This window comes from Meleagris gallopavo, chromosome 3 (genome assembly GCF_905368555.1).
Source record: "Meleagris gallopavo chromosome 3, MGAL_WU_HG_1.1, whole genome shotgun sequence".
In the NCBI taxonomy this organism is placed as follows: domain Eukaryota; kingdom Metazoa; phylum Chordata; class Aves; order Galliformes; family Phasianidae; genus Meleagris; species Meleagris gallopavo.
Window position 1 is genome coordinate 61,232,848 of NC_139406.1, and position 21,418 is coordinate 61,254,265.

Genomic DNA, 21,418 nt, shown 5'->3' on the forward strand with positions numbered 1-21,418 from the left:
GCAGTTGAGGAATAAGTGGTGTATTGTATCAGAACACCGTTACAGCTACTAAATACCTCATGAGAGAAGTGTTAGGATTACTAAGAAAGAGAATAACAAGATAGAATAATCAGTCAGCTATGTTGTAACTAGAAATATTCATAGTCCAACTACTAAGTGTATACTTAAACATGTTGGTCCTTGAACTTTACAATGGCTGTTCAGCATGCTTTTTCCTTCTGACATGAGCAACAATAATATTCATGTCTTTATTTACTGAATTACCTTTTTCTATGTAAGAAAAACCTAACCCTCATTACTATGATTCTATCAGAAAAGAAAATAGGACCACAGTAGCACGATTTTAAGTCTAAATGATACAGATTGGGCTACTAAATGACTGTTTGGTACCCTTTGTAATAGTAGCATTGAGAAACTGTTGCTCTGTCATGTTACAGGTGTCTCTGCTCTGTGCTAAAATCTTTGTCCCTACCCTCAAAATCCAGGGACGGTGATATCTGCCCAACCTCTCCTATCTGTTAGTGAATGAAAGAGAACTGAAAAAGATGAGTGTTTCACCTCAAAGAGGTTGTGAATATAGGGGATAAGTAAGAGAAGATGGTGTATTCCCAGCGTTATTTCTATAATAATTTCCATTATGGCTCCTAAATAAAAAGGATGAATGGGAAGAGAAAGGTACAAACAAAAAGGCATTTGTTCCCTTCTCACAGCCTCTCAAAGCTCCATTGACTCCTTGTTCAAGTAGCTTAACAGTATCACAGTATTTCTTTAGTACTGTTGCCAGTTGCCCAGCATTAACACGAGAATAAGTGCCTCCAGTTGCTTTCTTACAGGGTGACTTTATATTCTTATTTCACATGCAGTCAGCATGCTCCCATGATCACAGGTGTTTTTTGAAAGACTTGTTGGGAGCTTGAACACTTTCCAGTTTTCTGCATGAGGAAAAGTCAGACCAACTTACAAGTTGCATTGGGTTTTTTTTTGTTTTTTTTTGTTTTTTGTTTTTTTCCTTTCTTCTTTCTTGGGTGCTAGGGGAAAGGGGCTGGCTCTCCATTCTTAATGCTCAGACTGACCATAACATCTTTTGTTTCTGACATACTAGCAGAATTGTGGTTATTTGGGTTCCATATCAGATTAATTCCATCCGTAAGAGTTTTTTTGGTTGAGTTCTAAATTTCTGTGTTTATTGGAATTTTTTTTGTTTGTTTTTCTTTACTTACAGGGACTTTCTGGCTATTAGTTACTACTCATACACATATTTTTCCTCTGACAGATGGATGTCTAAGACAATTTTGTTTGAGGTAGACCATCTCCAAAGAAAATACAATGTACTATATTTAAAAAGAAGAAACACGAGAAAATAAGTATGTTTAAAGATGGTTGATGTGTTTTTCTGAGACCAGGTCCGGTTTTGTGTGTTTTAGACTCCCTGAATTGGGTTTCTGAAAGCACTTCAGTGACCTCAGGAACTCCAACTCCAGAGCTCTGTTATGCAGAGTTCCAGCTTTCGTTCACAGTAGTTCAGCAAAAAAATTTCCTTAGAAAAAGAGCCTGCATGCTGAGAGAAAGTGAAAAGCTCCCTTAGGAAAAGTTCCAGCTACCTTCATCAGTCTTTTTCCAAGATCTTGGCAGCAGTGACTGAACAGTCGCATAAAAGAACAGGATATAATAGTCTGTCTGTTTCTTGACAAATAATTACTTAGGGGAAGATATTTTCAGGAGCTGAAATAGCAATTCATTATGCTTGTTTGTTTCTTACTCTCGATTACTTTCTTGGAACAACAAAATCACAAGAAGTTACCAGAATGTATCTGTCCAATGGCCTTTTCTCTTTTTATCCTAAAAGGAGATGATAATGGGAACACAAGAAAATAAGAGAAGTATACATTAGTTATTCTTTAACTCATCTTCCAGTGGACAGTGCTATTGGGTCTTCTTGAAACTGACCTTTCTGGAAAAGTTAGAGTCACCTGCCATATGTCTAATTCCTTTTTTGTATTTTGGTATTCAGAACGTTCTGTAATTGGTCTTACAGATACAAAGAACTGATTTTTTTAAGATCTACATTTTCATAACACATAAGAGAAGATAGATCAAACTGAACGCTGCTGTAAAATGCACGCTCCATCTTCCTTCCCATCTTTGAATCCTGCTAAGAGATTGCTTAAAGTGATAGGGAAGAACTGAGTGGTGATTTCACACTGAAGCATTAAGGCATCATGTAGCTCAAATATGTCTTTCTAGTGGATGGATGAGTTTAAGGCTCGGTAGAATTATTTTTATTTTATACATAACTTATCTATATTTCAGTTACAGTTAAGATCAGTACCTTTTCCTTCATACAGGATACGCGTATCTGACACATGTATTTGTCAGTCTGTCTCATTAGTTTTTAGTAGGAAAAATCTATGCAGAAATGGTGAAAGAAATTGCTAAAAAGCTTTGTTTACCATCCTTGTTTTCTTCAAGTTAATGTCAAGCCCTATGTTAACATCGATCAGGTCCTAATTTCAATGAGACAGAGCCATTGTTTGAGCTATGTGTTCATTGCTTTATAGTAAACAAACAGCATTATGGGGATAGTTTACCCTATCTCATTTCTGAAGTGTATGATTCCTTAATTTCTTAAGAACCCAATGTCATCTGATTTTATGAAAAATTACAATTTAGAAAGAAGTTTTGGAAGAAAAATGCTGCCTTCCAAATCCAAACACTAAAAAGATCATTGCAGTGGAGTGTTTGTTCTGTTAAAACAGAATAGTCTGTATTATATGCTCTGATTTTGAAAGTAAATGAGAACATTTCCTTCTCAATATAAATTAATCACTCAGGAATACGAGTCTTTTTGCTTCCAATATATGTGCATTTTCCAAATACAGCAGTTTGTACTGTTCTCTGTTCTTGACTGGATGTCATTTTGTGATCTTTACAGAAGCTTGTAGATTAATCATCAGTTTTACTAGTGATAGTGACTTACGCACTTGGAATGTGAGGAAATAACACAGGCATATTAATAACAATTCTTAAAATGTTTTGAAAGAGTTTGTGATGCAAGCTGCCATCTTTGCTACAACAGTAATTAAGAAAATACATATTTTTCACAGAGAAATAGTTTCTTCATTTGTTGTCTTGTTTTGTGCTGAGAAGCACCTGATTCATTCCTAAAAGTAGTTCCATTAATACAAAATGCCTCCAAGAACAGGATGTATTTTGTCCTCAAATGGAATCTTGCTTTCATAGAGGATCGAATAGTTGATTAGTTTCATTGATTAAAGCATGATCAAGTTAACTGTAACACTTTTTAATAGGAGAATATACCACCTTCGTCCCTTGTTTCAAACAGTGTTTCAAACAGATAGGGACTGAATTAAGATAATCTCATGTCATATTATAGGATAATATTTGGAAGATGTTGATGAGAAATAATCTGTTGTTGATCACTTTTGAAAAACATTAAAAATCTTGGGTTTTTTTCTTCTCTCAGCCTTCTTTCTTCAATAACGTACTCTCCAAAATCAGAACGTAAAACACCTGAGCCTTTAGTACCAGCAGACAGTGATAATGAAAAGGGGGAAAGGAATGGAAAGAAAGTCTGCTTCAGTGTGACAGGTGATGAACAAGAAGATTCTGGTCATGATACTATCAGCAACAGGGATTCTTACAGGTACTTTTACTAATAATATTTTTATTTGTCTGTCTAACAAATCAAGCCTGTGTGTTTGTATAAAACCAAGAAGAATATAAAAACAAGTGATTCTGACATTTCTAGAATGACTGGTATCAAGATATGTTACAAGACATGTAATATAAACATGTTTGCTTATAGATTAGCTATTAGATCTTCAATGTCCTTAAACTTAATAGGATATTACAGCCAGAGCTATAAAACTTTTCTTTAGATTATTTGTAAGAAATAGAATGTTTTCGTTATGACGTTCCCCAACAAAATCTGAATGTCTGCCATGGAAAGCAGGAGGCCACGGCCACCATTCTTGCTGATCTCAAGGAAAAAAAAATCTGATTCTCAATACATACTCTTTTTTCTTCTTCTGGTCAATATTGTAGCAGCATACCACATCTAGAATTCATAGTGCATCACCCTTAGTGTGAATTAAAATGCAAAGAAATTTGAAAAGGAAGAAGTAATTATATCAAGCACAGGTCTTTATAAAGACAACCTCCTGATGCACAAAGAGAATTGGTTAATTACACTTGATGTAAAATCTAAATTAAATTTTAGCTGTAAGTAAAATAAGGCTCTATTATACAATGGCTTCCCCAGAAGTAATGCTTCCTAATTTATTATGTTTACCCACGACAAAGTGGATGTTGGTGGTATGGCAGACTAAAGGTTGAACCTTTCCACCAGTATTCCATTGCATTTTGTTGCCGTGTGACAGATGGCAGCAGAGGGGCAGTCTGACAAAATGGCGTCTGACGTGGAAATGCGTATGAAGCAAAAGTCTGTCAATTCCTCTTTATGGGAAAAAAACAGCATTGACATTCATCAGTGTGAATGTGAACTCAGTGAGGTAGTGGGTGGTGAACTTCAGCAGTGGTAACAGCAACAGTGGGTCACCTCTGCTGGTGCAGATTTTTGAGAGCGCAGCATGCAGGCTTTTCTTCATTTCTGGTGATTATGCATGGCTAATGGTGGTGACTATGTTGAAAAATAGTGTTTTGTAGCTGAGAATTTACTTTATCCACTAGTGTTATTGTGTTCTTTGTATCAGTTGGATATAAGCAGGAGGCATTACTTTCGGAGCAGAGAACCATGATAGTGAACACACATAGATTGATCTAAAACTAATGCCTCATGTTTATTTCAATGGTTATGTATGTTCATTATCATGGTTCGTTATTATGAGTAGAAAGTAGAATCACTTTTTTTTTTTGCCTTTTTAGACTTTTTTTTTAGTTTCTTTAAATAATTACGTTAGACAAAACTTGAATTTTCAGATCCCATTGTGACATTATTATAATTAGTATGCTAATTTTAACTGTTAGAATGCCATAATTTTATGTTGTAGGGCATCATTCTAAACCTTACAACACAAAAACAACAACAACAACAGAAAAAACAGAATGATATGGCATATAGTTGTTATGTCTAATCTGTTTCTCATTTTCCCATGTTTCATTTTCTCATACTTAGCACAATCCTGTTTTAAATAACCTTCATCTTCCCTTTGGGGACTTTCGTATGTGAACAGAATTAGTTAGAAAACATTTCTTAATATCCAGCCAGAAATTCTTAATAATCCTTGGACTGCTCATCCACTGTAAGAACATGTTACTGATGTCTTTTCATCTATTTAATGGATTTGATTGTAATTATGCCACATTGGTTCAATTTAACATTTTCCCCACTCACTTGTAGCTGACTACTGACTAGGTAAGTTACTATGCCAAAAAATAGTAAGGGTAACTTCTATTTTTACAAAAATAAACAAAACAAATAGGGAGCTTGTAAATGAATGAATAATTGCAGCTATATATAAAATATACCAATTTATGTCTTGATTTATGGTACACTCAATTCATGGAACCAGAGCCAATTCCTTACATTTAAATGTACTTTAGGTACATTTGTACATGATCTTGTATTCACTGGGGTTTTTAAGACTCCCTCTACTGGATAATTACTTGATCATTTCCTGAATCTAGAGAATCTTCTTGAAGTGAATAAATCATTCATTGTTGAAGACTTAGAATTCAATTTTTTCTTCATAGTTTTTTCAGTGCAAAAGGTTAAGTTTTACTCTATGCTGCAGAAGTAGATATGTTCTCTGTCTATTTTCAGTGTGGAACAATTTATTATTGAGAGAGAGGATGAAATGAATGAGTGTAGTATCTATGGCAGAGAAAACAGCAGGAAAAAAACCCTCAAATTTTAATCCCCAAATCTCTTTACTATACCAATATGAGTGAATTTTTTTATACATAAAAATTTGCACTGAAGTTATGTATGTAAACGTCTACATCTCTCATAGAATGAGCATTTGGAAAAGCTGGACTAATAAAACATATTTTGGCTGTGTTGTGGTTTAACCCAGCAGCTGGCTCAACACCACGCAGCCCTTAGCTCACTCCCCCGCTTCCCTGTGGGATGAGGAGAAAATAAACAAAGTGGATGTTGTGGGCTGAGACAAAACTATCTACTAAAAGAAAAAGAAAAGGATAATATATATGTGAATGAATATAACAAGTGATGCACAAGCAATTGCCCACCACCCCTGACCAATGCCCAGCTAGCTCCCTTCTTAGCGAGTGGAGTAGATGAGATGAACTTCTATCTCCTTCAGAAACTCCTTCTGCATAATATACCTTTGACCAGTTTAAGTCAGCTGTCTTGATTCTGCCCCCTCCCAGCTCCTTGGCCCTTCGCTGTAAATGGCCTCGGCTCTGTACAACACTGCTTAGCACCAACTATAAACATTGGTGTGTTATCAACACTCTTCTTCTAGAACCAAAATGTAGCATCATACCAGACACTCTGAAGAAAGAGATCTGTCGCAGCTTGAAACTAAGCCTGGTAGAGATAAGTAGTTTGTAATTTGAGCTCTGCTAGTGAAATGGATTAAATCTGTTCTAAGCCCAATATGAGTTCTAGTTTGCAAGTCATAAAACTAGAGTACTTGGTAATACTGTATTAGTTATGGACTGAATACTGAATTTAAATGTAAAGTTACTAAATTGTTTGAGGCAATAGATTAAAAAACTGTCACTCATGTAAGAAAATTTAGTTGTTTCACATTGAAAGTATATACCTTCAGTCTGCAAATACTTGCTTTCAGTGGAAACTTAACAATGAAAATGGTATCATTGAGTTAGAGAATCTAGTTGTCTGAGCCCTACCATGACTGTAAATTATGACAGCTTCAGTACAGAGATCTTTACTATTAATAAAAAAATTGTAAGGACTGTCCCATTATTACGGTCAAAAGCAGAAAAGGGAAAAAATATCTATAATTTTGATATAATGCCTGTGTAAAAGGACATGGCTTTATTTAATTCTGCTTTGTTTTGTTTTCCAAGTGATTGCAACAGCAACAGGAACTCCATTGCGTCGTTCACCAGCATTTGTAGCAGTCAGTGCAGTTCTTACTTTCACAGTGATGAAATGGATTCAGGTATGTTTAGAGAAGTCAGCTATGAATCTGTCATTGGTTCCTTTTACTCAGGTTTACTCTTTTCATTTACCTGGCACTTTTGTTGCTGTTTTCATTATAAAATTGCCTCCTCCTTGGTAATAGAAGTGTGTTGTTTTGTTTCTGCCTAGCTAGAGCTGCACTTAAAGAGTTCTTCTGTGAAAGAGACGGCATTCCAGCACCTCTGTAGATAGATTGAATTAGTTAAAGCTCTTAGCATGACTACTTTTAACCAATTTCATGCCCTGACCTTGTCAGAGAGTTATGTTGCACAGAGTAAGGATCATTTTAGGTGAGCACAGAATGCTTGCCCAGACTGCGTCAGCATCCAGAATGCAGGATATGGCTGTGTATGTTTGTTGGAAGAAATGTGAGACCACATAGGAGCATATTTTTGTTTATGCCACGACAAATTGAATTTAAATAAATGCAGCTGCTAATAGGAATGAGATGGGATTTAACTGCATGGAGTACAAGGTCATATACTCAGGGACTAATAATAAAAATATTTGCTCTAAACTGTTAGTTTATCATTTGGGAATGATTTAGAAACAGAAAAAACTGGGCATATTAGTTGAATATGAGCCAGCGCTGAGACTTGATCATAAAGAAAGAAAACTTTAGTGCTGGTCATATCAGGAGAGGTTTTTTAAGGAAAGTATTATGACATTATGCAAGGTATCTGAGATACCTTATGAATAATGTAATTCTAGTCAGCTACTTTCAAGAAATTTGAAGAGTGAAGAGCAGATACAGAGAAAAGGGATGAAGAAAACACAGGGTCTTTATTTTCAACCTAATGTATTGACAAACAGATATGACATAGTGAAGCAACATTCTGAGGTACTGCTTTTTGGTACCTGAAAGTACAGGTGTCAAGTGCAGATACGGTGTTAATGTTGATAGGTATTGCCACTCAGTGAACTCCCACTCTCTGAATGACTTAATTTTCTTCTATGTCCAAAGCTAGCGTGGCTGACTTCAGATTGGAGTTGTTCGGCACTGTGCTCCATTAGTTACTAATAAAATCTTGTGAAAGGTTATAACTGCTGCCTATAAGGGCATCTAAAAGAGCTGAAAAGAAAAACAAGGAGACAAAACTGCTATTTAAGTGTTTCACTGACATGAGAAAAATGAGTCTAGATTGACCATGAATAAATTTGGGTTATAAATTATCAAGTGGCTACTTGTTATCTGTCATTGTAATAGCAAGGGGGAAAACCAGTTGAAAGCTCAATTTTTCAGTTTTTGAAAGAGTTCAGCTTGCATCACCTGTTGTCTGAGAGTGCAAGTGACTGAGGGCCGTGACCTAGGAGTATCCTTCTCTGCATTGTCTTAGAAAACAATTTTCTGTGTACCACTAAAAGCTTTGTATCAAATACAGGGTTTGGTTACTGTGTTATTGTTTAAGTACCAAACTATCAGAACCATTTCAGTAGTAAAAGCATTAAGATTGTGAAGAGTCAGTTCCTATAAAAATTTCTTGATTTTTGGTGACTTTGTGGTCTGCGCTATTCATGCTAATTTGCTGTTTAGTCTGGGGCTGTGTTGTCCAGCACAGAAGAATCTTGTGTTCTGATCATAGGATCACTGGGGTTGGAAGGGGCCTCTTAAGATCATCCAGTCTAATCCCCTGCTCAAGCTAGATCACATTGCCAAAATCCATGTCCATTTGGATTTTAAATATGATCCTTTCTCTAAGTGCTCTTTCTGTATTATTCTGTGTGCCTAATGCAAATTATGTGGGGAAAACAATTGCATACTGTGGGATTGTGTTCAAGAAACATTTAGATGTTGTACTGAGGAAATGGTTTAGTGGGGAAATATTAGTGATAGGTGGATGGTTGCACTGAATGATCTTGGAGGTCTTTTACAACGTTGGTGATTCAATAATTCCATTCTGTGATTCTGAATAATGCACTGTGTTTACTAGAACTATAGTGGGTATAGTCCTGAAGGCCTAAGTATCAGTATATTTGCAAAGATTACCAGATTACCCAAGCTATAAATATTTTGGAAAATGTGCTGAACCTTCTAAACAATTTTTAATTTTAAAATATTTTTCAGGCGACGAGCTTCCCATAAGTGTTCGAATTTCTCATGATAAACAAGACAAGCTCCATAGCTGTTTGGAACATCTTTTTGGTCAAGTATGAGATTATTATTTTTTTTTTTGCTTTAGTAATAACATCCATATTTGAGCTAAAATGTCTTTAGCAATTTTTTTTATTTTTTTTTTTTACTTTTGCTTTCCACTGTTAATTGGGATGGTATGTATTTACTCCTTATCCTTCTATTTTTCTGTAAATAGTTCAAAACTACCGATTAAACAGGCCCTTGTATTTAGTAACATTCTCTAGGCCTGAGCTTTAACTACAGCAATTAAGTAAGAAAGCATCCAAAGCTGTTTTTTTCTAGTCTGTATTTCTCAAAGAAAGAATTTCAGATCTCTGCTATAGAAAACACCTGTCTCACAGAACTTTGATCCCAACAGGTTGATTCAATTGTCAGTCTTCTGAAAGGACCAGCTGTGATGAGGGCCTTTGAACAGACAAAACACTTTACACCGGGCCGAGGCCTACAAGGTAACAATTCTATCTATCTGAATCAAAAGGCAGCTTGAAAAGTATATGGATGTGGCCATGTACTCCTTGAACTGGGTGTTAAAAAACTGATTTTTGCTTATTTTTGCCGTATTATGTGATAATTGATCTTGGAAAACTTTAAGTAGATTTTACACTTTGTGGAAAACCTGTTTCTAACGCTTTAATTGTTAGATATCTATTTCATATTTCTTGGAAAGTCACCTTTAAATTGTAGATTCCGAACTGGCTATAGAATTGCTGAGTTTTTTGAAGTAAGAAGCTGTTCTGTGTCTTGCAGTTGTCTTTATTATGTATTTGTCTCAATTTTTGATCTGTTTTAATCTATTTTGTAGACATTTTTGTACATATTTTATTTATGAAGTTGATTTACAATTTGCAAATGTAAATTTATAGTAACAATAATATTTATACCGTTTATGTACTTACATCAATATTACTGATTAAAAAAAAAAAAAGTGTAATTTGAGATATTCTGCTACTACTTATATAGTTGCTGATCCTGAACATATAAATAGGCAAGTGGTGATAGCCATAAGATTATGATGAAAAACGCTATGGACTTCTTTTAGCAAAGAGATAAAAATAAATTAAAAAGAAAGGTCAGTGGGATCTTTATTTATACACACAGTGTATATAACTGTGCAGTAGATTTGATTATGGATTATTTGACCCTGCCACATGTCTTTTTGCAAAGAAAGCTAATTGTAAATGGCAGAGAGCAGATCTCTGACTTCTACAGATCACCAAAATCCCACTGAAGTCAAGAAAATGTAATTAACTGCAGATCAATTATCTGGTTTTGTGAAGCCTCAAGTACTCAGTGAGTTTGTTTGGAAGTCAGCATAAACTCTTCCTCTTACTTACTTTATCTTTTTCCATTTCCAGTTGTGGGACCAAGGCTATGAGAATGAACCTAGAGCATTTGTGCTTACTTAAGTTTCTCAGTGTTTCAGGCTAAGCATGTGACAGACTAACAAAACATTAACCTTTCAGTGATATAATAAATGTTCAATTAGTCACAAAGTATGGATGAGCTGGATGTTTTATTCTTGGTATTCATGAACTTCTGAAACAGTACAAGGGGCACTTGAATGATTTAAGAGACTAGTCAAAGAATAAGTAATTTTATCTTAATTAAAATTTAATATTCTAATTGAATTAGTTTTACATATACTTGCCTCTAAAAGTTCTGGGCTCTCTTGCTCCATGAAGTCACCTTCTGTCTTAAATACCTGGTTCAGAAGGAGCTATTTTTTGGATTGCTGCTTTCTTTCTCCTTTGACTAAGTGGGGAGCTTAGACAATAGTTAGGCTTGTCACTCTGACTGTAACAAGAGTTAAATAAGAAGACCTCTTCATATGGTGTGAAAGCATTTAGAAAGAAATAATGCCTTCTTGTGATTTTTCTCAAGAGATTTATACAGAAGAAATATTGTTTTTATTTTTGCATAGAGTTTCAGCAGGAAATGGAACCGAAGCTTAGCTGTCCAAAGAGGTTACGACTTCACATCAAGCAAGACCCTTGGAACCTTCCCAGCAGTGTCCGGAGTCTTGCCCAAAGTATCAGAAAATTTGTTGAAGGTCAGTAGGAAGAGCATGGCCATAAACAAACACTCAGTTTATGGTGTAGATCCTGGAAAAGGGAAGGGGAAAGATACAATTGCTTTTTTAAACACCTGAATGTGAAGACTTTTTTTATGCTTATAGTAACAAGATTAGTGGAACACGTCTCAGCTGCCTGATGTTTACCCTACTGATATTAGATACTGAAGGGAAGAGAGTTTTCAGATAAGTACAGGGAGTTTGACTGATTTGTCATCTTCATGGGACAGGTGGGGCTTTCCTTGAAATTAAAGTCTTTTTTTTGTACCATCTTAAGTGGAAAGATGACAACTCTGCAGACTAACCTTTGGCCTGTTTCTTCTTCTTATCTGTCATTGTTCTGGAATCATCACTTGCTCAGTCTGCTACATCTGGTGCCATTATTGCTTTTTTTTTTACCTCCCTCCCACTACTGACTAATAGTTACTTAGTGCTTTGCTCTTCCTTGCCACTAATTGACAATGTGATCTGTGGTTTCCTACAGTCTCCAGGCTTCATAAGAAAGTAACATGGGTCACCAAAAAATTTTATGTGTAGCTTCTGCTTTATTTCATGTACTGTTTGACAGTGAAACAGAAATAATGAGCCAAATGATCTTTACAGAACTATTTGCACTAGGAGTCTATGTGGGAACAAAGAATTGTGTCAGATCTAACTTTGAATGATTTGTTATGTTTATCTTTAATTTTCTTGACTAATTTCCATAGTGCTCCATTAAGAAACAGTGAAAAGTTGGATCACTTAAAAAAACCTTTCTGCTAAGTTTTACTAAAATAAACCTCCAGAAACCAATCCATCAGAACAAACTCCTCCTCATCTGAATTTTTTTTTCTCAGATCAGAAACAATCATATTTCCAGACTGGGACAGAAAATTATAAGAACAACCACAAGAATGGCTCCTGCTTATAGGGTCAATCACAGCGAGCTAATTGTTTAATACTAAGAATACTTATTTTAATGTAATTATGGTTACCATGGAGTGAAAAATGAAGAAGTATTTTTGGTACTTTTTTTCTGAAGAGCTGTTTCTAGTTTCTATCAAAGAATATTCAAATATTAATTATGGTTTATTTCAGAGTTTGGGAGGAATGGAAATATCTTTAACAGTCTTTCACTGCCCCTCTTCTAAAGATTTTCTGAAGCCTGGCAGACAATCTTTTTATACATTGTTTGCCTGTAAATAGCATTAATGACCAATTTCAACATTGATCTTATACCCTTAATATTGGACTGAGATTATTCAAATGAATTTGGTTTTAAGTCTAGTGCAGAATTTCATGGGGGAGTTCAGCAAGGTCCAAATGAATCACCACCTTTCCGTTACACAAGATTTCACTTTTTCAAATGCTACTATAATGTAATAGAGATATTTATCAGAAAGAGTCTAGAAATTTACTGAACATTTTCCTTGTGTTTCAGAAACTAGGATGAAAAATAGATTTTCTCTGTTCATAATTTATAGTAGCTAACTTTATTGCAATTGTTGTGCTTGTGAATGCTGCATGGCTCAGAGATCAGAACATGAAAAGGCATTATTCTTGTGTTCAAGGACAGCGTGCAATCTGCCTCATCTTTACTCATCACTGTGTCTTGGAAGTTATCTGCCAATTTTAAATATTCTTGGCTCTCCTGTTCCATCCATGTCACCTAAGCATTTGTCAGAGATTTGTAGCACTGGTTCTGTGCCATCTTTTTAACCAAATAATTTGTTTTATGGTTAAGTTACCATCTGAAGTTGTTTATTCAACATTAATAGTCTTTAAAGGTTTCTGCTGTATTGTGTTTGTTTTTCTTAGTTAATTCTTACTCTGCCTCCTGCTTATATACTCATACTTGGTCCTGAGAATCTAGAGAAATGTTACCCAAATCTTCATCATCATTTTGATGTATCTGTGGGACCAAGGCCTTCAAGTGATGGGAAGGATACCTGAAAGCAAAAGATTTTTGTGGCTTCCCTGGCACAAATAGTGTGAAGGAGAAATAGGAGAGTGGAAGTGAATAATTGCTTAGTTTACAAGGCATGACTGGACAGGTATATTTAATTCAGTGCTGAAAAGATTCAGAGCAGAAACGTGTCCCTCGGGCAGTTTTGGAGGCTACTGTCATTTAGTCAGGCTTAGGCTTGTATAAATTAAACGTGAGACAAAACCAGCGGCTGCATCTAACTAAAATCAGATGAGCAGAAAGCAAGGTTAAAAATGCTATAGCAGCTAAATTTTCTCCTCATATCTGCATTTTTCTTCTCCTTTCTACTTTTGCCATTGTGTGTTCTGCTCACATATGGTCAGGATACACAGAAGAGTTCTGTTCTGAACTGTTTCTGGCTGGAAGCTTAACACATGGTACAACAATTAACTTTCTTTTTTCCTCTCTTATTTTTTTTTCCTTTTTCCCTCTTTCAGAAGAAACAAAGTATGTGCCATATTTGACTGCTTGATTGGGCTTAAGCCTCTTTTGAGCAAGTTGAACAAAGTCTTGGGATATTCAAACCTGTCTGAAGTATCTTCATGTTTGTTCCTAAGTAAAGTGATATTTCAATAATCAAAAAGATGTATTTGTCTCTTATATCAGGTTCTAGAGAAAGTAAGCAGAGGAAATCACAGATAGAAAACCATGGAGAAAAATAGTTGTAAATAACATGCTTAACCATTACTAATGAGAGTTAAAGTAAAGCAGAGATGGATACTTTCAATAAATACATTCTCTGTACTGGAAACCAACTCATTTTCAGAAATATGTCACAGATTATTGTGATATATATATATATTTACTTCTCTGTTGCCTTGTAGAAGATATTGTATTATATTAGACTGATTAGTAAATTAATGCAGAAGGAAACACGGGATCCTCATGAAAATGAATTGTTTAATACCTAGATCTTAGTACTCTTTTTATTTAATTTGTTTAGTATGTATGAAGAAATGGGGAAACATAAGAATGCCTTGAGGATGAGAGAGTGATTGTTTTGACCAGTTAGTTTTCTTTTTAATAATACTAGAACAACAACAACAAAAAAGTAAACCTTTCTTCAGAGTAACTTTAAAACACATGGGAATTGCCATGTCCTGTGAGAGTCCTGTGGTTAAATGGCATATATATTCTAGGAGGATTTATCTGGAGGTAAGTAACTTAAGGAAAAATGAAAGTTCTCATTTAGAGTGACTGGGCCTACTAAATTGTTATACCAAAGAAGGTGAAGACAAATTCAAATAATGTAGGTACAAGATTTTGAAAGTACATGAGATATGTGACATGGAAATCACAGAGTACAGGAAAAACAAAATGAGGGATGACTAGAGTAGGAACCAGGAAAATCAGCCTGATGGATGGGAAGAAAGGGAACTTTTGGAAGCATAACAGAAAGGTGTAAGGAGAGCAAAGTTAAGTTCTATAAATGCTTCCCTTCGCTCTCGCTCTCTTCATCTTGTTAAATAAAAGTAGCATATTTAAAATGATGTTCTAGAGGAAGTCAAAGCTAGTCACACAACCTGATGAGGAAGTGCGAGTTTTTTGCTAACAAATCAATTTTAAGTTTGAACAGGGAATACTGTTCTTTTGAGAAGGGTCACATTAATTTTAACATGGAGTGTAGGAGCTTGTTAGTCATTGAAGGCATAAAAATATATTTCAAATGAAATAATGAAACATGAAGTACAAATCTCTGTGTTACTACAAAAATATCTTCATATGTGAGAAACAAAATAAAACTAAAATCTAGCCTTCAAGAGAAAAGTTTTTCTAGCAAAAACCAAAATAGTGTGACAGGGGAAAAAATGTTGAAAGGTTCTTGTATTATGTAACACGTGATCTAAAGAGAAATTGCTGGAAAGTTATTCCTGTGCATATGCCATATAGCAAGAAGGACTGAAAACTTCTGTAGCATTTGGAATTTATTGAAAAACAGGCGATTGACAGACATCCAAGGTACTCTTCTAACCCCAGGTAAATCTCTACTTAAACAAATAACGTAAAAATATTCTCTTGCCTGAGGGTATATTTTGAAATGGAGAAGACTTCTAGCAATGATAAAGGCAAGTCGATGCGTCCTGTAGTTTTCCCGTAAGCAAGAAATCATTATTTGTAGATACTCAAATGCTTTTGAATTTGGAGATCCAACAAATCTCATATAAAACAAGCTGCAAATAATAGCATCACTGTGTCTAAATTCTTTAGATAGAAAATACTATTTCCTTTGTTGTATTTTCAGTTACTAAGCTAAATGTTAAGTGGAGTACCTCAGCTGCCTGAGATCCGAAGTTATTAGCCTCTCTAATTATTTCTCAAGTGTCAGAAAGCAAAGCAAAGGTTTTTCACTAGGCAATTTTCAACAGTAATCATTAATGTTGATTCTTGTATTGAGATTCTGTGGGCGGGCATTTTGGAAGGACAGGCATTGTTAGTTCCTTTCTTAGTGTGTGTACAGTATGGCTGAAGATCAGGTTTGAAAGGTTTTGGTATTTATAAGCATAGTCACCAAATATTAAGTACCACCTTTAGGGAAGATTCCAGCTTTGAATAGGTACGGTCAGACACAGAATCCAGACTGTGCTGTTCATACTGTCAATTCCATCGCCTGAGATGAATGTATACCATATAACAACTGTTTGTATTCCTATTCTTGAAATAGAACTGCATAGAAAATTGGGCGTGTGAAAGAAGGACTGGCAAGATGTGAAAGCATGTGAAATAGTGACAGGCACTTACTACAGAAAAACTGATGTGCTGGAAATTTGACACTCTGAGGTTATGGTAACTCTGGTACCAGGTAGATAGGAGGAATCGCTTCCTTCAACATGAAAACTTTGACAAATCAAAAATAAATGGAAAGAAAAGGGATATTTTGCTTTTTATATACTGGATTTTTTCCTTTTATCAGAACAGTATAAGTAGATGTATAAAAAGTTTTTGTCAGTATGATATTTGTTAAATTTGTATCTTTTACTATATAAATTGTTAAGCAAAACCAAATGTTACAAGGAAAACAATATGCTGAAGACTGAGAATTAAGTGAAAATGTGATTTCTAATTTTACTGGATACTTCGATATAGATGAAAATGTCACATTATCCTCACATTGAAGTATGTAACCAGAGAGCAAGGGGGAACACTGGAGTAGTGTGGGAACTGATGAATACAGGTCTTGTCTTTCAAAGTATTAAGACAGAAATTCTTCATATTTGCATTTGCATTGACCAGCTGGTACATATGTACTTTGAGATAGGAGTTGCTTCTTCATGTGTTTTTTTTCTCAGTGTTGGTGCTTTTGATGCTTATTGGTTTTATCAAGTCAAATATAAAACTGAGTGAAATTGAAACTTAAAACTGTTTTTTAGGTATAGGATAGGATGGCATACACGAGAACTTGGAAGCTACTTTTATATGGAAGAACTTCAAATGCATAGTTATCCTGGGGAAAATCCTTTTAACTGTGATGACTTCAATATACTTTCTTTTTTTTCTTTAAGAGGTGAAGGCACGGATACTCTTGGCACTTCTGGAGTATACAGGTAATTTTGCTTATTTTGGGAAGTGACATTGAAATTTATATTTGTTTGTTTGTTTTGTCAGAGTAGAGAAAGGGGTAGAATATCAAATATAACCTGATAGTAAACAGCATTACTCCCGTGTTTACCGTGAAGATTCCTGAAGGATACAATTCCAAAGATCATTCTATCAAACACTGCACTTTCAGTGTTTAAGCAGAACACATTCTCTGGCTATACAGTTTGAATATTGGCAGGTGAAATAGCTGTCAAATTACTAAGCTTGTGCAAAGTACTTCTGCTGTTTTTCTTCTTTTGTGCTCTTCCCTTTTTACCATCTTTTTTTTTTCACTTCATTCCCAACTATTTCCAGACTTGCCTTGCTATTGTAACCTGTGCCTTTCCTTTTATTGTTCTCATACTGTGTACCTGAGACAACATAATGGAGTGCAGAATAGTTGTTCAGTTGTGTTTTTTTTAATATCCGTGCTTTCTCGAAGGTATCTCAGAGTTCTATGATTTACTTTAACTTCAGCTCATACAGCTTTAAATGCACAGTGTGTATATTTGTCTGCAAAAATACATGAACTAAATTAGTGCTTAGAAAATAATACTTATGACAGAAGGTTCTGTGTGTGATTTGTAGATGCATAAGCAACTAAGAAGCAGATGTAGATCACTGTAGAAGCTGATTGTTGTAACATCAACATCATGTGAATGTGTTGTTATTTCATGACATTAGATTTTATAAGGGAGAGTATAATATTTCTTTTTCATATTTCTTCCAAATTTTATAAGAGTTTAAAATAATTTTTTAGATCAGTTAAAATAAGAAGTGACCTGAAAAATACCCTGGGCTTGATTTTTTTTTTTTTTTTTTTTTTCCCCCTATAAGTTGTTTTTCCTATTTACGTGATTACTTAAGGTGATAAATTCTGCAATTTATTTTGTATCTTTTTTTGTGAAAAAAAATCCTGAAGTCCTCTTGTATGCAGAATCTGATATTCAAGTAGTATTAGATCAGATTTCAAAATGAGGTGTCAGAGAAACAAGAGGGCTGCTTCAGAAGCTGGCAGTGTGGAGGGAAGGCCCTGAAAATCAACTGCTGTTAGATAAATAGCAATAGCGCTGAGCAAGGCAAGGTTAGAGAATGTGTTTTGGCCCCAAATCCCTAAGCACTGCAATGACATTGGAAAGATTTAGATCATGTAGAAGCCAGTGGGATTTCTGAAGCTGGACGAGAGTGGTGTTTTTAAAGGTGAAAAGTCTGTTTGCACTGGATTCTGCACAACTTGAGAGATTGATAATGGAGTTATATTTTAATAATTGAAATTGAAAGGTAGGTAGGAAAAGGGACAGAATAACTTTCAGAAATGCATGGAGTCCAAGAAAAGTGTACTTATAAGGTCAAAATTAATTTTGTGACTTATGCAATTAAATTGCCAGCCCCAAAGAAATGTGGAAGAAGAGATAAATCTCTTAGAGTCAGAGGAACCTAAATTGTGGAGAAAGATTTTAGGCTTTGAAAAGACCTCTGTCATCCAATCTTCCCCTCTTACTATGAGAAACACTAAGTCTAACTGTACCTTCTGTGATTGACGTTTGCCTAACAGCTTATAATGATGAAAATACTTAAAGATTTTAAGGAATTGGAATGAGGAGGAAGTACTGAATATTTAACAACAGGATTTTGTGTTTTATTTGAGAACATGTTTCCTTTTCTAACTGTCTTCAGCTCTAGCTAACCTGATGTCTGTGCCCTCCAGAATAAATTGATAGATTAGCTAGACCCGATTTTAAATCTGCTGCTAAGGATTCTATAGACTTGTACCTGGGGATGTGTCTTGGACTTTCTTGACTGCATAAATCTGTACTGCTTCCTGAATATGTGATGCTGCTTTGTGCTTCCTTTATAGATTTCATATTCATATGATTTTGGTGTAGGGAACCTGCTTTGGCAGGGGGGTTGGTCTCGATGATCTCTAGAGGTCCCTTCCAACCCCTACAATTGTGATTCTGTGATTGTGTCCTGCTAGCAACACTTCTGTACCCCTTGTTTGCAAATGATAGCAGACAGTCTTCATCTGCCCTACACAGCTGGACACTGTAAAGTTGATGAGATGACCAAGTCATGTTAAGAACTTCTGTTTTTACTTTCCTGTATCAAGTAAATGTTTTTGTGTCCTCCTGGTTTTCCCACAGCAGCAAAAAGATGTGACTCACATCCATCACCTTCTAACATTTAAAGTGCCTGAAATTGATGGAAATACATGGAAATTTGAAGTGGAAAACGATAGTTCTGGTCGTGAAGTACTACTTACTTGAATAACATTAGGCTGTAAAGTTGTCATTATCTTGGGCTAAAAACCAAGTTATTTTAAATAAAAAGATCCGTTCCAGTTACTTTACTGTTAATTAATCTTCTGCTCCATCTCTGCTTTGCTTTTCCTATTTTGGCTTTTATCCATCACAGACAGCGAGATACAACTGAGGCGAGACATGGTCTTCTGTCAGAGTCTCGTGGCCACTGTCTGTGCTTTTTCTGAGCAACTTATGGTGGCCTTAAATCAGATGTTTGACAACAACAAAGAATATGAAATGGAGACGCTGGAGGCCAGCAGAAGGTGGTTGGAACAGATAGCTAGTGCGGGTGTTCTCCTTCATTTCCAGTCACTGCTGTCACCTAACCTGGTAAGAACCCTCACAGAAAGTACTTGCAAACAGCTGATGTTTGTTCTCCAAGCCAGGAGCATGATTAAACACTCTTTGTTATAAATGTGTTTTTCTGTATCCTTTGTGCTTAGCTTGTCACTTAATTAGGTGCTATTTGGGAAGCTTGTGATTTAGATAATTGCAGATATGGGAAATGTTTGTGATATGGGAAATATGTTATTCATAAAGACAGTATTACGTTGGTTTTAATTTAGAAGATATTGAATGTACCCACGATTCCCCACTGCTGTCATCATGTTCCTGAGCACTGAATACAATATTAAGTGATAATCAGAATTTGAGTTTGCAATAAATTGCAATGCAACAGAAAAGAAATACCTGTTTGGATACCTTTGAATGACTAGGTATGCTAGTCTGTGTTGCCCCTGGCACAGGGCAGATTCTCATAGCCTCTTGGGATAATTGAAAGTCTGCTATTTCTTCACAAGCTTGGCAAAGAGCTATGGCTGACAACACAATTTTAAAAAGGACATAGCTTTACAGTCCTGTAATCCCCAGCTAAACAAAGTGCTGCTTCAGCTGTTCAAGCTACCTCTCACACTAGACTTCTTCCTGCTAACCTGAAGAGCTCTAAAGCAGTTTGCAGAATCTGGTCTGTGTCAGTATTCTCAAACTCTTGTTTAGCTCCATAAAATCAACTGCTTTTTTATAGTTGTCATGTGGTTTTCTTGTGCTAGAGTTTAGTCTTTCTGTTAAGCTTTAAGATCTGTTAATAATGTGACTATCAATATTTCATTTAATTGACCAACAGTGGATATGGGATCAAACTTCACAAACCAATATCAGATTTGTACATCTTACTGTATGGAAGTCCACAAAAATGACAATGTTCCTAATATCAAAAGTTATTTTTCCTTCTCTGTCTCATCATCAAATTACTAATGAGATGTCCTTTCGAAACAGAGGAGTTTTACTTAGGTTGCTCCAAAAGTAGTGCCTCCTATCTATTTCCATGAACACTGTAACAGATACAAGAGCACAATAACAGCTACAAAGCCCTCTTTTTCATCCCAGTCCCCATTAGCTATGCATTTTTACTAGCAATGAAGGAGAGCCTGCATGCCACACTTGTAAAATCTGCACCAGCAGAGGTGATCAGCTGTTGCCACTATGAAACGCACCAACCCCCCTCACTGTGCTCACATCCCCCGTTACTGGAGTGTAACATAAGTGTTCAGATAAAGTAAAAGGATATCAATGGGTGCCTTTTTTTCTCTGTATGGAGGAATTCTTTTGCTTCCTATGCACTTCCATATCAGATGCCCTTTTATCAGACTGCCCCTCACACGGCAACAGCATGTATGGAATATTGGTGGGAAGGTTCAGCCTCTACTGCCATACACCAACAACATCCACCTCTGATGCTGTAGGACGAAGTAATAAAATGCAGTCAGAACAGCCCTTGTATAAAAATAAAGATATTTCTAAATTACAATCGTGAAGTCTATAGTATTGTTGAAGAGCACTGATTTTAGCTAGTGTAAGTGCCAGTCTCACAGGCAGTCAAGCAACATGCATGTTCTTATATGGGCCAGGGTGTTAGGATGAGTTATTCTGGCTTAAAAACAGCTAAATCACTGCCTATTAGAAACAGGAGGGCTGTTCTCTACATGAGAAGTATGTGAAGAAAGCTCCTGTCTTCTCTTGGATGCTTTTTAGCACTATTCAGCATCAGACTGTCCTGGTGCTTGTGTCGTCATTGTACAAGAGTAAATTCATCTAATGCTTATGACTTCCTACGTGCTTAGTTGTGTCATCAGTAAATTCCTTTTTCTTTGTATCCCTGAATACTTCTGTTTTTCCTTTCAAGATTGTAGAGACTTATTTTGTAATTAAAAGTCAT

General features: G+C 35.6%; 1 protein-coding gene across 1 annotated transcript in view; it reads left to right on the top strand.

Annotated features, from left to right (window-relative positions):
- The window catches only part of PREX2 (phosphatidylinositol-3,4,5-trisphosphate dependent Rac exchange factor 2), a 177,327-nt gene that overhangs the window by 105,691 nt on the left and 50,218 nt on the right, over positions 1–21,418 (top strand). The window contains exons 26-32 of the mRNA XM_085221224.1: positions 3,485–3,664; positions 7,039–7,133; positions 9,219–9,301; positions 9,646–9,736; positions 11,209–11,337; positions 16,825–16,866; positions 19,316–19,533. Coding sequence (XP_085077350.1) covers positions 3,485–3,664; positions 7,039–7,133; positions 9,219–9,301; positions 9,646–9,736; positions 11,209–11,337; positions 16,825–16,866; positions 19,316–19,533 — 838 coding nt within the window. The remainder of the gene's footprint in view (positions 1–3,484; positions 3,665–7,038; positions 7,134–9,218; positions 9,302–9,645; positions 9,737–11,208; positions 11,338–16,824; positions 16,867–19,315; positions 19,534–21,418) is intronic.